The sequence below is a fragment of the Ciconia boyciana genome, chromosome 5 (assembly GCF_034638445.1).
Source record: "Ciconia boyciana chromosome 5, ASM3463844v1, whole genome shotgun sequence".
Lineage (NCBI taxonomy): Eukaryota > Metazoa > Chordata > Aves > Ciconiiformes > Ciconiidae > Ciconia > Ciconia boyciana.
The window spans coordinates 64775001-64787334 of record NC_132938.1 but is presented as its reverse complement, the minus strand read 5'-3'; the positions used below and the strand labels follow the sequence as shown (position 1 = coordinate 64787334).

General features: G+C 46.1%; 2 protein-coding genes across 6 annotated transcripts in view; both read left to right on the top strand.

The window, feature by feature from the left end:
* Positions 1-317: 317 nt before the first annotated feature.
* HNRNPDL (heterogeneous nuclear ribonucleoprotein D like) lies at positions 318-4926 on the top strand. 3 transcript variants are annotated; one of them, XR_012042456.1, is made up of 9 exons: positions 318-557; positions 1075-1243; positions 1328-1489; positions 1765-1896; positions 2014-2131; positions 3001-3168; positions 3385-3482; positions 3865-3968; positions 4663-4926. XR_012042456.1 is itself a non-coding variant. In XM_072861271.1 (8 exons), exons 1-7 carry the CDS (start codon positions 469-471, stop codon positions 3453-3455), a joined length of 909 nt encoding a protein of 302 aa, XP_072717372.1. In that variant the 5' UTR covers positions 318-468; the 3' UTR covers positions 3456-3482; positions 4663-4926. The 3 variants fall into 3 exon arrangements, 2 of the variants coding, with proteins under 2 accessions (XP_072717372.1, XP_072717373.1); XM_072861271.1 differs by lacking the exon at positions 3865-3968; XM_072861272.1 differs by lacking the exons at positions 3385-3482; positions 3865-3968.
* A 1644-nt stretch (positions 4927-6570) lies between these two features.
* Positions 6571-12334, top strand: part of HNRNPD (heterogeneous nuclear ribonucleoprotein D) — a 10433-nt gene continuing 4669 nt past the window's right edge. Inside the window, exons 1-3 of one of the 3 annotated variants that reach the window (XR_012042658.1) lie at positions 6571-6914; positions 10824-10992; positions 11801-11962. Coding sequence is in view for 2 of the 3 variants with exons in the window: in XM_072862452.1 (XP_072718553.1) it covers positions 6730-6914; positions 10824-10992; positions 11801-11962 (516 nt within the window). In the remaining variant the exon portion in view is untranslated. Of the gene's footprint in view, positions 6915-7439; positions 7552-10823; positions 10993-11800; positions 11963-12334 lie in introns of those variants that run through there. The other 2 variants (XM_072862452.1, XM_072862453.1) reach the window with 2 other exon arrangements.

The window sequence follows — 12334 nt, the reverse complement described above, 5'->3', positions numbered from 1 at the left end:
CTGAACGAGGTTTCTGAGTTGCGCGTTACCCGCCCTTAGCGTCGGAGCCCGCCTGTCCCGGTTTCCCGGCTCCCGTCCCCGCCCAGGGCAGCGACGCCTGCCTCGCCCCAAGGCCCGCGGCAGGAAGGGCGCGCGGAGCACTGAGCACGCGGAGGGGCGAGGCGGGCGGGGATGGCAGCTGCACGCTGCACTCCGGGCCCCGCGGCAGGGCACTGCTGTACCGGCGCCGCGGCCGGGCAGGGCCCGGGGAGCCGGGGAGCCCGGCCGCCCGGCGGCGGACGAGTGCTGCAGCGTCGCCGGAAGCCGCTAGGAGCGCTGCGGCGCCGGGCGAGAGGGCGGCGCTGATTGGCTGCCGGCGCGGGTATATAAGGGCGGCGCAGGCGGTGCCCGGATCTCTTCCGCAGCCATTTTCTTGCCCGCGTAGGTCTCCGCCGCTCGCCTGAGCAGCCTCGCCGCCCTCGCCCCGCCATGGAGGACACGACCGAGATGAGCGGCGGCCCGGAGGAGTTCGCCGAGGGCTCCAAGATCAACGCGAGCAAGAACCAGCAGGACGACGGGTAGGGCCGGGGGGGGTTGCACCTCCATCTCCCTCACCCGCCCTCTTGGGCTGGGAGGAGGGCGGGGGGGGGGGACGGGGACGGCTCGGGGGGGGGGGCGGGACCTCCCCTTCCCTACGCCAATGGCCGCGCCCGCCTTTGTGTCCCAGCCTGGTGACCTAGTTTCCGTGGGGCGGGGAGGGGGGGGGCTGCCAATCAGGCGGAATGACGTCACCGGCAGCCTATGGGGACGTGCGCTGGTGGCGGGCTCAGGGCGGGGGGGACGCGCAGATCCGGCCCATGTGTAACGGCGAGGCCGGGCCGGAACAGCTGCTGCGGCTCCCCCGGTGCTGCCCCTGCGTCCTGGTGCAGCGGGCGCGGCTGTCACGCCCTGCAAGCCGAGCCGGGTGCCCGTGGCTTCCTGATCGCCTTTGGCTTGCAGCAGCCACGCGCAGGCTTGCTCCGTGCTGCATGCGTGCATTTGCACCCAGGTATGTGTGTGTGTACAAGTAATTCGTATGTACTTCTTGCATTTCAGGAAAATGTTTATTGGAGGCCTCAGCTGGGACACCAGCAAGAAAGACTTGACAGAGTATCTCTCTCGGTTTGGCGAGGTTGTGGATTGTACGATTAAAACAGACCCGGTCACTGGGAGGTCGAGGGGGTTTGGGTTTGTGCTCTTCAAGGATGCTGCCAGCGTGGAGAAGGTGATTGGATTTCTTGTGGATTGATGGCATAAAGCCTGCTCGTCACTGTAGTGATCTGAGACTGTTTTCTTGTGTGCTTCTTAGGTGTTGGAACTGAAGGAACACAAACTGGATGGGAAGTTAATAGATCCTAAAAGGGCAAAAGCCCTAAAAGGGAAGGAGCCACCAAAAAAAGTGTTTGTTGGTGGGCTGAGTCCAGATACATCTGAAGAACAGATTAAGGAGTACTTTGGTGCTTTTGGCGAGGTATAGTATAATGTCCTATAAGAACAGGTCTGGTTTTCAAGTGCAGTGTTGCGTCTGTCTTAAGACAGAAGAATTTGTGAGGAGAGCTGGCTCAGGCTTACATAAAACTAGGAATTGTTGAAACTGTGCATGTTAATAAGTCCATAGTGTTGTGATGGGCTGATTTATAGCTGTCAAAAGCAGTCAGCATAGACATTGGACTGCTGAATGGTTCTGGTAGCATAGAAAGTTGCTTACAGATTTAATGTGTTATTGATATGTACTTTTGATTTCAGATTGAAAACATTGAGCTTCCCATGGACACAAAGACGAACGAAAGGAGGGGCTTCTGTTTTATCACGTACACAGATGAAGAGCCAGTAAAGAAGTTACTAGAAAGCAGATACCATCAAATTGGTTCAGGCAAGGTATGGAAGCTCTTGTTCTTAGCATGTGAAATAGACCATCTCTGTAGGCTTCCCTGAAAGCAACTCACAAAATGGTCTTGAAATTCTTGATGAGTTAAAGAATTTCTGTCTTTACAGTGTGAGATCAAAGTAGCACAGCCCAAAGAGGTATACAGGCAGCAGCAGCAGCAGCAGCAGAAAGGAGGAAAAAGCAATGCGGCTGGTGGACGAGGAGGTGGAAGGGGGCGTGGACGGGGTGAGTGTTTTGGATGTTGAAATTAATGTAAATGCTTAAGTGTCTGTACCAAACACTAAGGTGTTTGTAGATATTCCAGGTTTTGGGCTGCATGCAGGTCTCATGTTTAAATTGAATGTGGAAAGTAGCCTGTTAGTAAATGGTATTTTGGTGGTTGTGATTGCTTGTGGAAGCTTAAGAATCTCTTCTTGCTCTGCTCACGTTCAAGTGGTGAAGTCTCAAGCTGGATGTAGGGTGCATTTGTATACCCATAGTTGACAGCATAGCTAAATGGATAGTGCAGTTATTCTTTCACGTTAAGGGATACACTCTTAGTTGGCTCATGGGCAAGAAACTGTGAGCTTTTTGCTAAAGAGGTAGACAGTCACTTTGCTACACCTTGCAAACAGATAAGGAATCAGCTGTTACGTTACAAGTTAATGCATCTCAGTCTTAAGTCAAGCAGTCACAACCAACACAATGCAGTAAAGCTGATCCTGTGGTATAACTTGGTGTTCAGGCCAATGTTCCATTGAACTTGGTGTTCAATGATCCAAAATGGAAGTTAAAGGAAAACAGCAGGAGCTGCTGTAGTGCATGCCTTCACTGTTGTGTTGTTTTGTTTTTCCTGGCTGTTTTATGAGCAGGACTACTTGCTGTCTTTCTCTTAATGTTGTGGGTGATAAAATCTTATGACCCATTTCTCATATCCAAATGAGATGCCTCAATTATTTTTAGAAAATTATTTTTCTTGGGTTCTTGGGAAGGTAAGAGGATTCTTCTGGGCAATAGTTCTGGCATAGAAATATTGTCATAGAAAGTTAGATGAAGTGGCATAAGAGAGGAGTGAAATAAGTTCTGTAACTTATAAATGCTATACTTTGTTTCAGGTCAGGGACAAAACTGGAATCAAGGATTTAATAACTACTATGATCAAGGATATGGAAACTACAATAGCGCTTACAGTGATCAAAGCTACAGTGGCTATGGAGGATATGACTACTCTGGGTACAACTATCCCAATTACGGCTATGGGCCAGGATACACAGACTACAGTGGTAAGTGGTTTTGACCTAATTCCAGATAATAATAGCATGCATCTTTAAACAGGGGCCTCTTTAGTAACTTGTTCTGTAACACCTCTTACTCATAATACATCACTTTAAAAGAATAGCCCTGTTGGTGTACTGTATGGGAACAATCTCCTTCACAGTGTTGGATGTTAATCTTAATGCTTCTGGGTTGGGTGTTTTTTCCCCCCATGTTATCTACAGGTCAACAAAGCACATATGGAAAGGCATCCCGTGGTGGCGGCAATCACCAAAACAACTACCAGCCGTACTAAAGCAGTACCTAGTACTTGAGGAAACAGGTGTGTACATGAGTGCAAGGTCCACTCTGAGTATGTCTAATCTAATTTAAAGATCAATAGACAAATGAAGAGTAAAAACTTGCATAGCATGACTTGTCCCTTAATTAAGCTTTTGTTAACTTAAAAAAATACTTTTTTTTTAAACCAGCTTTGCCTACAGTGTCTATAGATCTTTAACTTTGTAAAAATGTGACTTTATCTTCTTTAGTACTTCAGAAAAACATAAGAGTTTTTCTGTTTTGCGTTGTGTACCAGGTGGTCTAGAGGAATAATTAAACTTATTAGAAGTATTAACAGGTAAAGTACTGAAATGGGTACAACTTAAGGAAAACAAGAATGTTGTCTTCTAACTCTGACATTATACCTTGTTTGTACCCGCCAGCGGGAACTTCATTGCAGGCCGTGTGTCACCCTGACCACGTCTATCTCTGGGGTCGCACGTTGCAGGCAGAGCGCAAGGCATACACCAGAAAACGCTGTCCTGTGGTATGGTCTCTTCCAACTTCATGTACCAGCGTAAAGATTAAAGTGGAAAACTTCAGACTTTGGCTTCTTTTTTTAATCTTTTTGGAGATTAAGTGTCTTAACTTAAATGGTTTTTTACAGGAGTTAAAGTACATAAATGCCTTTACAGCTTAATCATTTGGTCTTCTGTTTAGTGTTGTATTTCAATTGTGGAACCTCATTTTAAGTGTGCATTCTTTAAGATTTAATGCTTGCTTTTTTCTTTTTATAGCTAATAGTGAAATCTGCAAACCAAAACGAACTTTTAAATCTGGAAAAACATTAAAGATCATATGCACGTAGACTGTTTGAACTAAATTGACCTGACTTGTGTTTGCACAGGAGTCATTTAGATGGATAAACAAATAATCAGAAACCTTTTTGGCAGTGTTTCCGTTGGGGAAAAAAAAATTGATCCAGAGCCTGATTAATAATTTAACTCAGATGTGTGTTGTTTTGGAACAGCTTCCTAAATGGGCTGAATGGCTATATTTGGGAAGATAAATTACTGATGGGTAACAAAACCTCTTGTGTTACCTTAATAAATATGCATATGATCTTTAACAGTGAAGAAAGGAATATGTAGAAGACTTAAAGCAGTTCATGAAAATGGACCTTTTAACGATTCTTGTAGTAACTTGCACAGATCTGACATACATTTTGTCTTGATTTTTAGGTAGAGATACTGCAACAAAGCCATCTTGCAGCGCATCGTGAGTGAATGGAGGGTGGTCTTCGTGAGAGGAAATGACTATTTTGTAAAAGACTTAGTGTACGACACAACTGTGTCCAACTGTACATAGCGGCTGACTGGTTTTATGGTTTTTACTTTTTTTCCCATTCATGTTATGACATAATGTGGACTTGTGTTTATACAAACTTTATTTGTATAATTTCATGTTAAAGGATTCTCTAATAAATGCTTACTTAAGTGAATGTATAGTCTTGCTGTTGGCTGTGAGCTTACAGTGGTATAAATATACTTGTATAGAAGGGCAGGTACCTTTCTGGAGATCATAAATTGCTTAAGACAAGGTTGTTGTGTATACAGGTCAGTACAACCCACTCCTTTTCCTGACCTGTCTTAAGACAGCACCATAGTGCCTTGAGTTAGCATCACTGTGGAAGATGGCAGAGTTGTCTCTTGCCAGCTGCAGAGAAGAGAGCGGTCTGTGGCACAATATTGCCAATTTCATACATCTCAAGGGAGGGATCTAGAACTACAGCAGCACTTTTTTTATGCTGACAGCTCAGCAGTGCTTGAGGGGTTGGAGGGTAGGATCTGTAATACCTTTCAAGGTTTTTCAAGCATGTAGGTTCTAGAGTGCTCAGGGCTATAACTTAATTATTTCCCTAGAGCAATTGCTCCCTGTCTATTCCAAGTAGGAGATTACACATTCTTGAACTTTAGGGTCAGCAACTAATTTCTGCACAAGTTGGGATCTATTCCTTCAAGTTAGATCCTGTACTGGACTCCTCTCAACGGGACCAGAAAATGGGTTTCCCATCTTGTGTATACTAGCAAGCAACATAACAAAAGCCTGAACGAATGATTTCTGGAGAAGGGAAACTGTTTTAACCAGCTTTTCTGAATAGAAGAACAGCTGGGATGGGTAAGTGAGCATACACATTCTGCCTGAGGTCAAAGGATTGCAGCAGTGTGCCTTAAGTTTTTTTTTCTCAGCACAAGTATCTAGTCATGCATCAAAAATAAACCTTGCTTGTTAGAAGAGTAAAGTGAAATGTGAGTAGCTAATTCACAGGGCAGACTGGTCTTACAAACTTTTAAAGAGAGTAGCTGGGTAGAAGTTTCTTTAAAAGTTTCCAAACCATAATTTCAGTGTTTATTTCTCTCAGGCAGCTGGCTATTTTTTCTTCTCCTCCTGTCATACAGAAGAGCTGCATACCATAACTGCTATGGGTTAAGCAGTTGCTAGATCTGGGGAGGTTCCTGTCATCTTAGCAATTAGATTGGATGAGAGAAGACTTGCTCACATCACTGGCTACAAACTAAAGAAATGGCACATGGCTGCTGGGAAAAGCCACAGCGGTATGTGACATTGTACCCCCAGCTTTTCCAGAGTGCAGCTGGATGCTGAAGCTTCCCTTACCAGCAGTGCCTCCGGGTGGCTAAAAGCACTGCTTTACTTTTGCCACTAGGACATGGCCTTATCTCCCAAAAAGTCGTAAAAGCTTCATTTCGGTACACTGAGGCACTGGATGCTCCAGCGGGTGTCCACAGGTTGCGAGGTGCCCAGCAGCCCAGGCCGGCCCTGCAGGCTCGGGTCCCTGCAAAGCTCAGAGAGCTGCGTCGGGCAGGTGCCTGGCAGCTGCCGGTTGGAGAGCGGCCCGCCCGGCCTCACGACGAGCTGCCGCTCGCCCTATGCCCTGCTCCGCAGCGGCCACCCGAAAAACCCAAAAGCGCTGCGGTTGGCGGCAGGCCGCCCGAGGAGCGGCGCGGCACTCACGGGCAACGGTCACCAACCGACGGCTCCAGAGATGCGCCGTCTCCCAAGGAGGAGGTGTCACGTGACCGCGCCCGCCGCGCTCCTTCCGTCCGCCATTTTAGGTTGGGTCGGTGGTGGCGCCATTAAAAAAAGCGAGCGAAAGGAGGAGGGCTCGGTGCGCTCGTGCCGTCGCCGGGGCTGGGAGCGGGGCCGGGGCCTCGGCGGGGAAGCGGCAGCGGGGCCGGGGGCGGCGGGCGGTCGCCGGCTGGCCGGCGCGGGTCAGCTGCAGCGGCGCCATGTCGGAGCAGCAGTTCGCCATGGACTCGGCGGCGGCGGGCGCTGGAGGCAGCTCGGCGGAGCCGGCGGAGCAGCCTGAGGGGCTGGCGGGGGCTGGGGCGGGGGGTGCCGACGGGGGAGGCGGCGGCGGGATCGAGTCGGAGGGAGCCAAGATCGACGCCAGCAAGAACGAGGAGGACGAGGGGTGAGCGGCGGGGGCGGCGCGGGCGCCCCGCGGCTTTTGTCTCCTTGGTGGCGTCCTGCTGGGGCGGGCGGAGGGGTCCGGCGCCCCTTGGCTCGGCCTGACCTGGTGCGGCCCTACTTGCCTCCGTGTTTGTTTACTTGGCGCCGCGGCGACGTCACGTACCGGGCCGGGCCGGCGGGGGCGGGCCGCCGGCGGGGCTCGTGCAGGCGGCGCCGTTCGGGGACCTCCGCCTTCCTGCTTGCCGGGAGCACCGGGGCGTGCGGAGCGGGGGAGAAGCCCCCGCGGCGCGACAGTGACCGCGGCGAGTCAGCCTACGCTGCGGCGGTGGGGCCCGGGACGCTGCTCGCCCCGGAGCGGAGCCGCTCGGGCGGTAGCTGGCGGCTCACCTGGAGGCTGCAAACCTAAATGCGACCGGGGAGTGCCTAAATGCGTGCTCTTAGGAAGTGCAACCGGGTCGGTAGCCGGTTTGCTCTTCGGCATTGCAGAGAGTCGGGCATGATACCGTGCTCTGGGTCGGTTTCGAAATTAGCGGGAGCAGTGATGTCACAGAGTTCCAAATGCTGCTGTCAAGTGGGGAAAGTGTCATGCCCCTGTCAACCCAAATCTCACGGCAATTGGCGGTGACTGGTCCCGAGGTGTACGTTGGTGTGATGTGTGCCAAACTACAAACTTTTTTTTTTTTTAGGATCTCTTTTTCTAAAAGTTAATGTGCAGTGCATGTGTTAAGGACTGTAACTCAATGTAGCTGAATGCTCAGGTTGCAATCACTTAGTGTTAGCCTATGTTGCAAATGTAAATGGTATGTCAGTTGCATGTTAGTGAGAGGCATGAGGCACCTTGACTTAATCCCCACCCCAAACCATTCCTCCTCATCGCATGAAACTTGCTGTGAGAAAGATTGCTTTAGGTGACAGCTTAAGAATGAAGGTAGCTTTTAATTTTCTAAGGGTCAATGCCTGATGCTTGGCATGGGGCAGTGCGCTTTCATATAGCAGGTGAAGTTCATGTATAATAAATTCAGTTACAAGACGGGCTACTGCTGTATGCTGTCTCATGTCAGGCCAATAAACTCAAGCTGCTGGTCTGTTTTTGATCAAGGCAGAAAATAAACAGGATAAAGGAACTTGCTGTGAGACCTTCCTGAGTGTCTTCCTCCTTCTGTAATAACCTGGGATGTTGCTGAAAGCAGGGAGAGAAAACGGGAACCTTTTTTGAGTGTTTTGTTTAGGGTTAGTGAAAACTTAGAATGTTTTTGTTACTTCTCACCTGCTTTTAATGGCTTTAAGTACCTCTGCAGTTTGCATATTTGTTTTACTTTTTGTCCTTGAATACACACCTATTAAAGGGTTTTCTTGAGGAAGCCTGTCTTCTTTTGAGTCAACACAGCCTAGAAAAAGTTGTCACTGAGTGGTGCAGTGATTACATGTAGCATATATTGACTTATAGTTTAGTTCAATTGTTTTTTTGACAGGTCAATTCTTATGGGTAGTGCTGTACAGGAAGCCAAGTGTTTTGACAGCTCTCTTGGTAGTAGAGGGAAAACAACACATCCTTGGTAGCTGCTGGATGCAGGTACATCGGTGTTTTCTTTGCATTAGGAATTAGAGATGGTATCTTCAGGAAAAAAATGGTGCGCAGGTTCTTGTACCCTTACATGTCTTTTGTGAGAACTGTGGACTTGAGAAATCTACATGTTGGCAGCTGCCAGGCAACTTCCTGATTAGCCTGTTGGAGGAAGGCCAAAGCCACTAGTCGTCGTGATGTCTGTGCTCTGTTTAGCTAAGTCTGAAGTTTGAAACCTTTCCCAGTACGCTTCTGGTAACTTATTTTGGAAAACAGTATGTGCTGATGTGACTTAAACCAGCCACACTGGTTTGGAAAATGTACATATTTTACAAGCTTTTGACAGCACTGTGACATTGCACCTTAATTGTTTGTTGTGCTCACGTTTGTGTTGTAGCTTTATCTAACCTCAGTTTTGCAGTGGAGCAGTAGTTTGTCACCTTGTCCAGTGGCAAGCTGAAGCAGTCATGTTTTGCTGCTCTGTAACTGGATTAACAGATGCAGTTATTGCATGGTGGGACAAAAATCCTTCAGAGGGCTGTTGGTTTCAAACCGTGTTCTTGGTCTGTCATGTGCTTAGTGATATAAAGCAGGGTTTTGTATGTTAATGTTGATTGTTAATAACTATAAAACAGGTTTTTTATGTTTATGTTAATGGTTTGTTGATAACTATAAAACAGGTGTTTTGTATGTCATGTAGCAAGTGTATGTTTGGTAGTAACTGCTAGAGTTATCTCTATCCTCCATGTGTCAGAAATACAATGCTGCATTCTCTGTATGTGTTCTGTTTTGCTGCTTAAAAAAAAACCCAACAAACAAAAATGAACCTTAATGATGGATTAACACAAGGACACAAAGCATCCTTTGAATTACTGTCTGTACTGGTATGAGGCTGCTGGTTTACCATTGTGGATCATTTTTGCCATATTGGTCCTGAAGACAGTAAGATGTCACACTAGAAAGGGCTTTTGGTGCTTTGTTGAAGAGAGATCTAGAACTAATGGGAAAAGCGGATAAAGGGATGGGGAATCAGTGCTCCTGTTTATAGACTTCAAGACTTCTTATAGAAACATCTGAAGCTCCTGAACCCCCTCATCTGTATGGAGGCTGTCAGAAGCTGAATGCTCTTGTTAATTCTGTAAGAGTGTGGCTAATTCAACAGAGTTAGTTCACATGAGCGGCTTTTGATTTGAGAGAGTTTGACTTGGGGAAGTACAACATGATTGTATACAATTGCAGAAATATTTGTGTGTGGAAAGTGGAGAATTTGGAAACATGCTACAGTAGCTTTTCAGGTTTTCTGGTAACTGTGTGTGTGATTGTGGAACAAGTTGGTACAGTGAAAATGGACAAAGCTTTGTAGAAAGCGTTTTTATAGATCATAATAGATCATACTTTTTGTTTGAGCCTGCTGTAAAATCTTTATCATTATTAGAAGAGATAATCTCAAATCAAATCCTCTTTTGAATTGGTACATAAGCCCTATGCCTAATAACTAGGAATGTTTCATTTGTGTGTGTATTGGCTTGATTTTTAGTTGATGCAAATCATGAAGTGCTTCCTCTCAAGACAGAGCGGTTCTTGATTTTTTTTTTTTTTTTTTTTTTTTTTTGTGGCTTACTAATGTGGTGGGATGGTCATGATTTGAGTCCAAGCTTTCAGTGTGCTTTTGAAACTACAAGTCATCATCAGAGTTATCTGCTGTACACGCTTGCCGAGCAACACTGGTCGTGTAGGTAGTATATTGGGAAGATGTTCTTGTGATTGTATTGGATTATGCCAGGTTTTTATACCATGTTCTTAGGAGGAAAGGAAAGTTTTAACTATCCAATACTTTGCTTTTTTACTGCCTTCTGGGGAAGGGGACTTGACTAAACTTTATTTGTTTTAGTTTACTAATATTGGCATATGTGCAGTCCAGACTAGTACATACATTCTTCTGTTTAACTGCACTGCCTTATAAATCTTTTCTGCCTGTGTTTGTTTCATAAGCAGTTGTGTGGAGGCTCTGCAGATAGCTAAATGGAATTAAGCCTGTGGTAGGTCAGTAGTGGTGGGGGTGCAAGGAAGTAGTAAAATATCTTTTTGTCACTCTTTGTAGTTTCTTGGGATAGCAGAGTAAGCAAGTGTAGCAGAAGATGGTGCAAAACTTTTGTGTACATTTTATGTCTTTACCTAATTTGGCCAGGATCATTTAAGCAGGTTCTCAAAAAGTGCAGGCCTGTGTGTGTAGCATCACTGATAAAATTCTGCTGTTCCTTACATCAGGTAACTGAGCTCATAAAGCTTGACAGTACAGGATTTTGGATAAGACATATTAACAGATTAACCATCTTGTCTTAACAGGAAAATGTTTATCGGTGGCCTTAGCTGGGACACTACAAAGAAAGATCTGAAGGACTATTTCTCTAAATTTGGTGAAGTCGTAGACTGCACTCTGAAGTTAGATCCCATCACTGGGCGATCGAGAGGCTTCGGCTTTGTACTCTTCAAAGAATCGGAGAGCGTAGATAAGGTAGTACTAATGTAATGAAACAGCATGTTCAATTTTAGGTAGCAAAGGTACAGCACTCAGGTGATTGTATGCGTAGTTGTTTGTATGTAATCTGTTAAACATGATTCTGGGATACAATATATTTAAGATGCTTATTGAAATGTTTTTTCCCTAAACTGTCTTACTTGTGATGCAGTGGCCAGGACCAGCAGTGATTCCCAAAGTATGGCTTTGGGTACTTATAGACGAGTGTACTGCAAGCCACTGGACTTGAGCACTTTGAAAATACTGTATATAAATGCCTGGTGCCTACTACTGTGAAAGCAGCAATTTACAAAGAACTTCAAGTCTTTGCATTCCAGAGCTGCAATGTGAACCCCTAGAGTAGAGACAGTGGTTTTGATAGGCTTGGTCTTTATCCAAGCAAAAATTAGTTGTTAACGTTTCTAAGATGCTGTTGACACTGCACACTGGAAAGTTTTCACCTTCATTGACCTTTGGTGATTTCTAAAGTATAGATTCTTCATGAAGTTTGAGATGGGATTGTAGAGTACTTTCTGAGAAATGTTACGCTGTTACTTCCCTTGGGTGATACATGGCTCCAGGTGACTCTTGAAAGGCTTTGCCAGAACTGTCTATGTCAGTGGATAGTGATCACAATCATGGAATTGTTAGGTTTTGTGCAACAAATTATTGCTATAGTCAAAGTATTGAAATTGAAGCAATTGCATTAACAAAAACTAAGTATAAAGTAACTCGGCTTTGCTCAAAACATCAGTGAAACATTTAGCTTGAACTGCAAGTAAGAGCGTGTTTTAATTTTCCACAGGTCATGGACCAGAAAGAACACAAGCTGAATGGAAAGGTCATTGATCCAAAAAGAGCTAAAGCCATGAAAACAAAAGAACCCGTTAAAAAGATTTTCGTTGGGGGTTTATCTCCAGACACGCCTGAGGAGAAAATAAGGGAATATTTTGGAGGTTTTGGTGAGGTATGTGGTGAAATAAACTGCTTATACTTGTAGAACTTGTTCTGTCTTCACAAATTTAGTAATAAAAAGCAGCCCCCAAATGCAACGTGCTACTGTAAGCTTAATGGCCAGTGCAGCTCCATGTATCTTAGTAGTCAGAATTTTAATGATAAGGGTATTAATTACAAGCTTTGAGTGCATAAACTGGGTTAATGGAAGGAGGAGCTGGGATAAGTCAGAGAGTCAGGAACTGATTCATGGGATGTCTGACAGTCTTAACTGGGACAGGCGTGGGAGGCAATGTTTTTGAGCATGCTGCTTTGGTCAGTTGGGTGAGATGCTCTTCAGCCACCCCAGCTGATCTGCTGTGGCACAGACTCAGACGGTTTGCCT

Excerpts from the sequence above, each read along its gene's own strand:
- HNRNPDL (XM_072861271.1), top strand. The coding sequence starts at position 469 with ATGGAGGACACGACCGAGATGAGCGGCGGCCCGGAGGAGTTCGCCGAG. Across the intron at positions 1,244-1,327 it reads ATGCTGCCAGCGTGGAGAAG|GTGTTGGAACTGAAGGAACA; the intron begins GTGATTGGATTT and ends TGTGCTTCTTAG. Across the intron at positions 3,169-3,384 it reads AGGATACACAGACTACAGTG|GTCAACAAAGCACATATGGA; the intron begins GTAAGTGGTTTT and ends TGTTATCTACAG.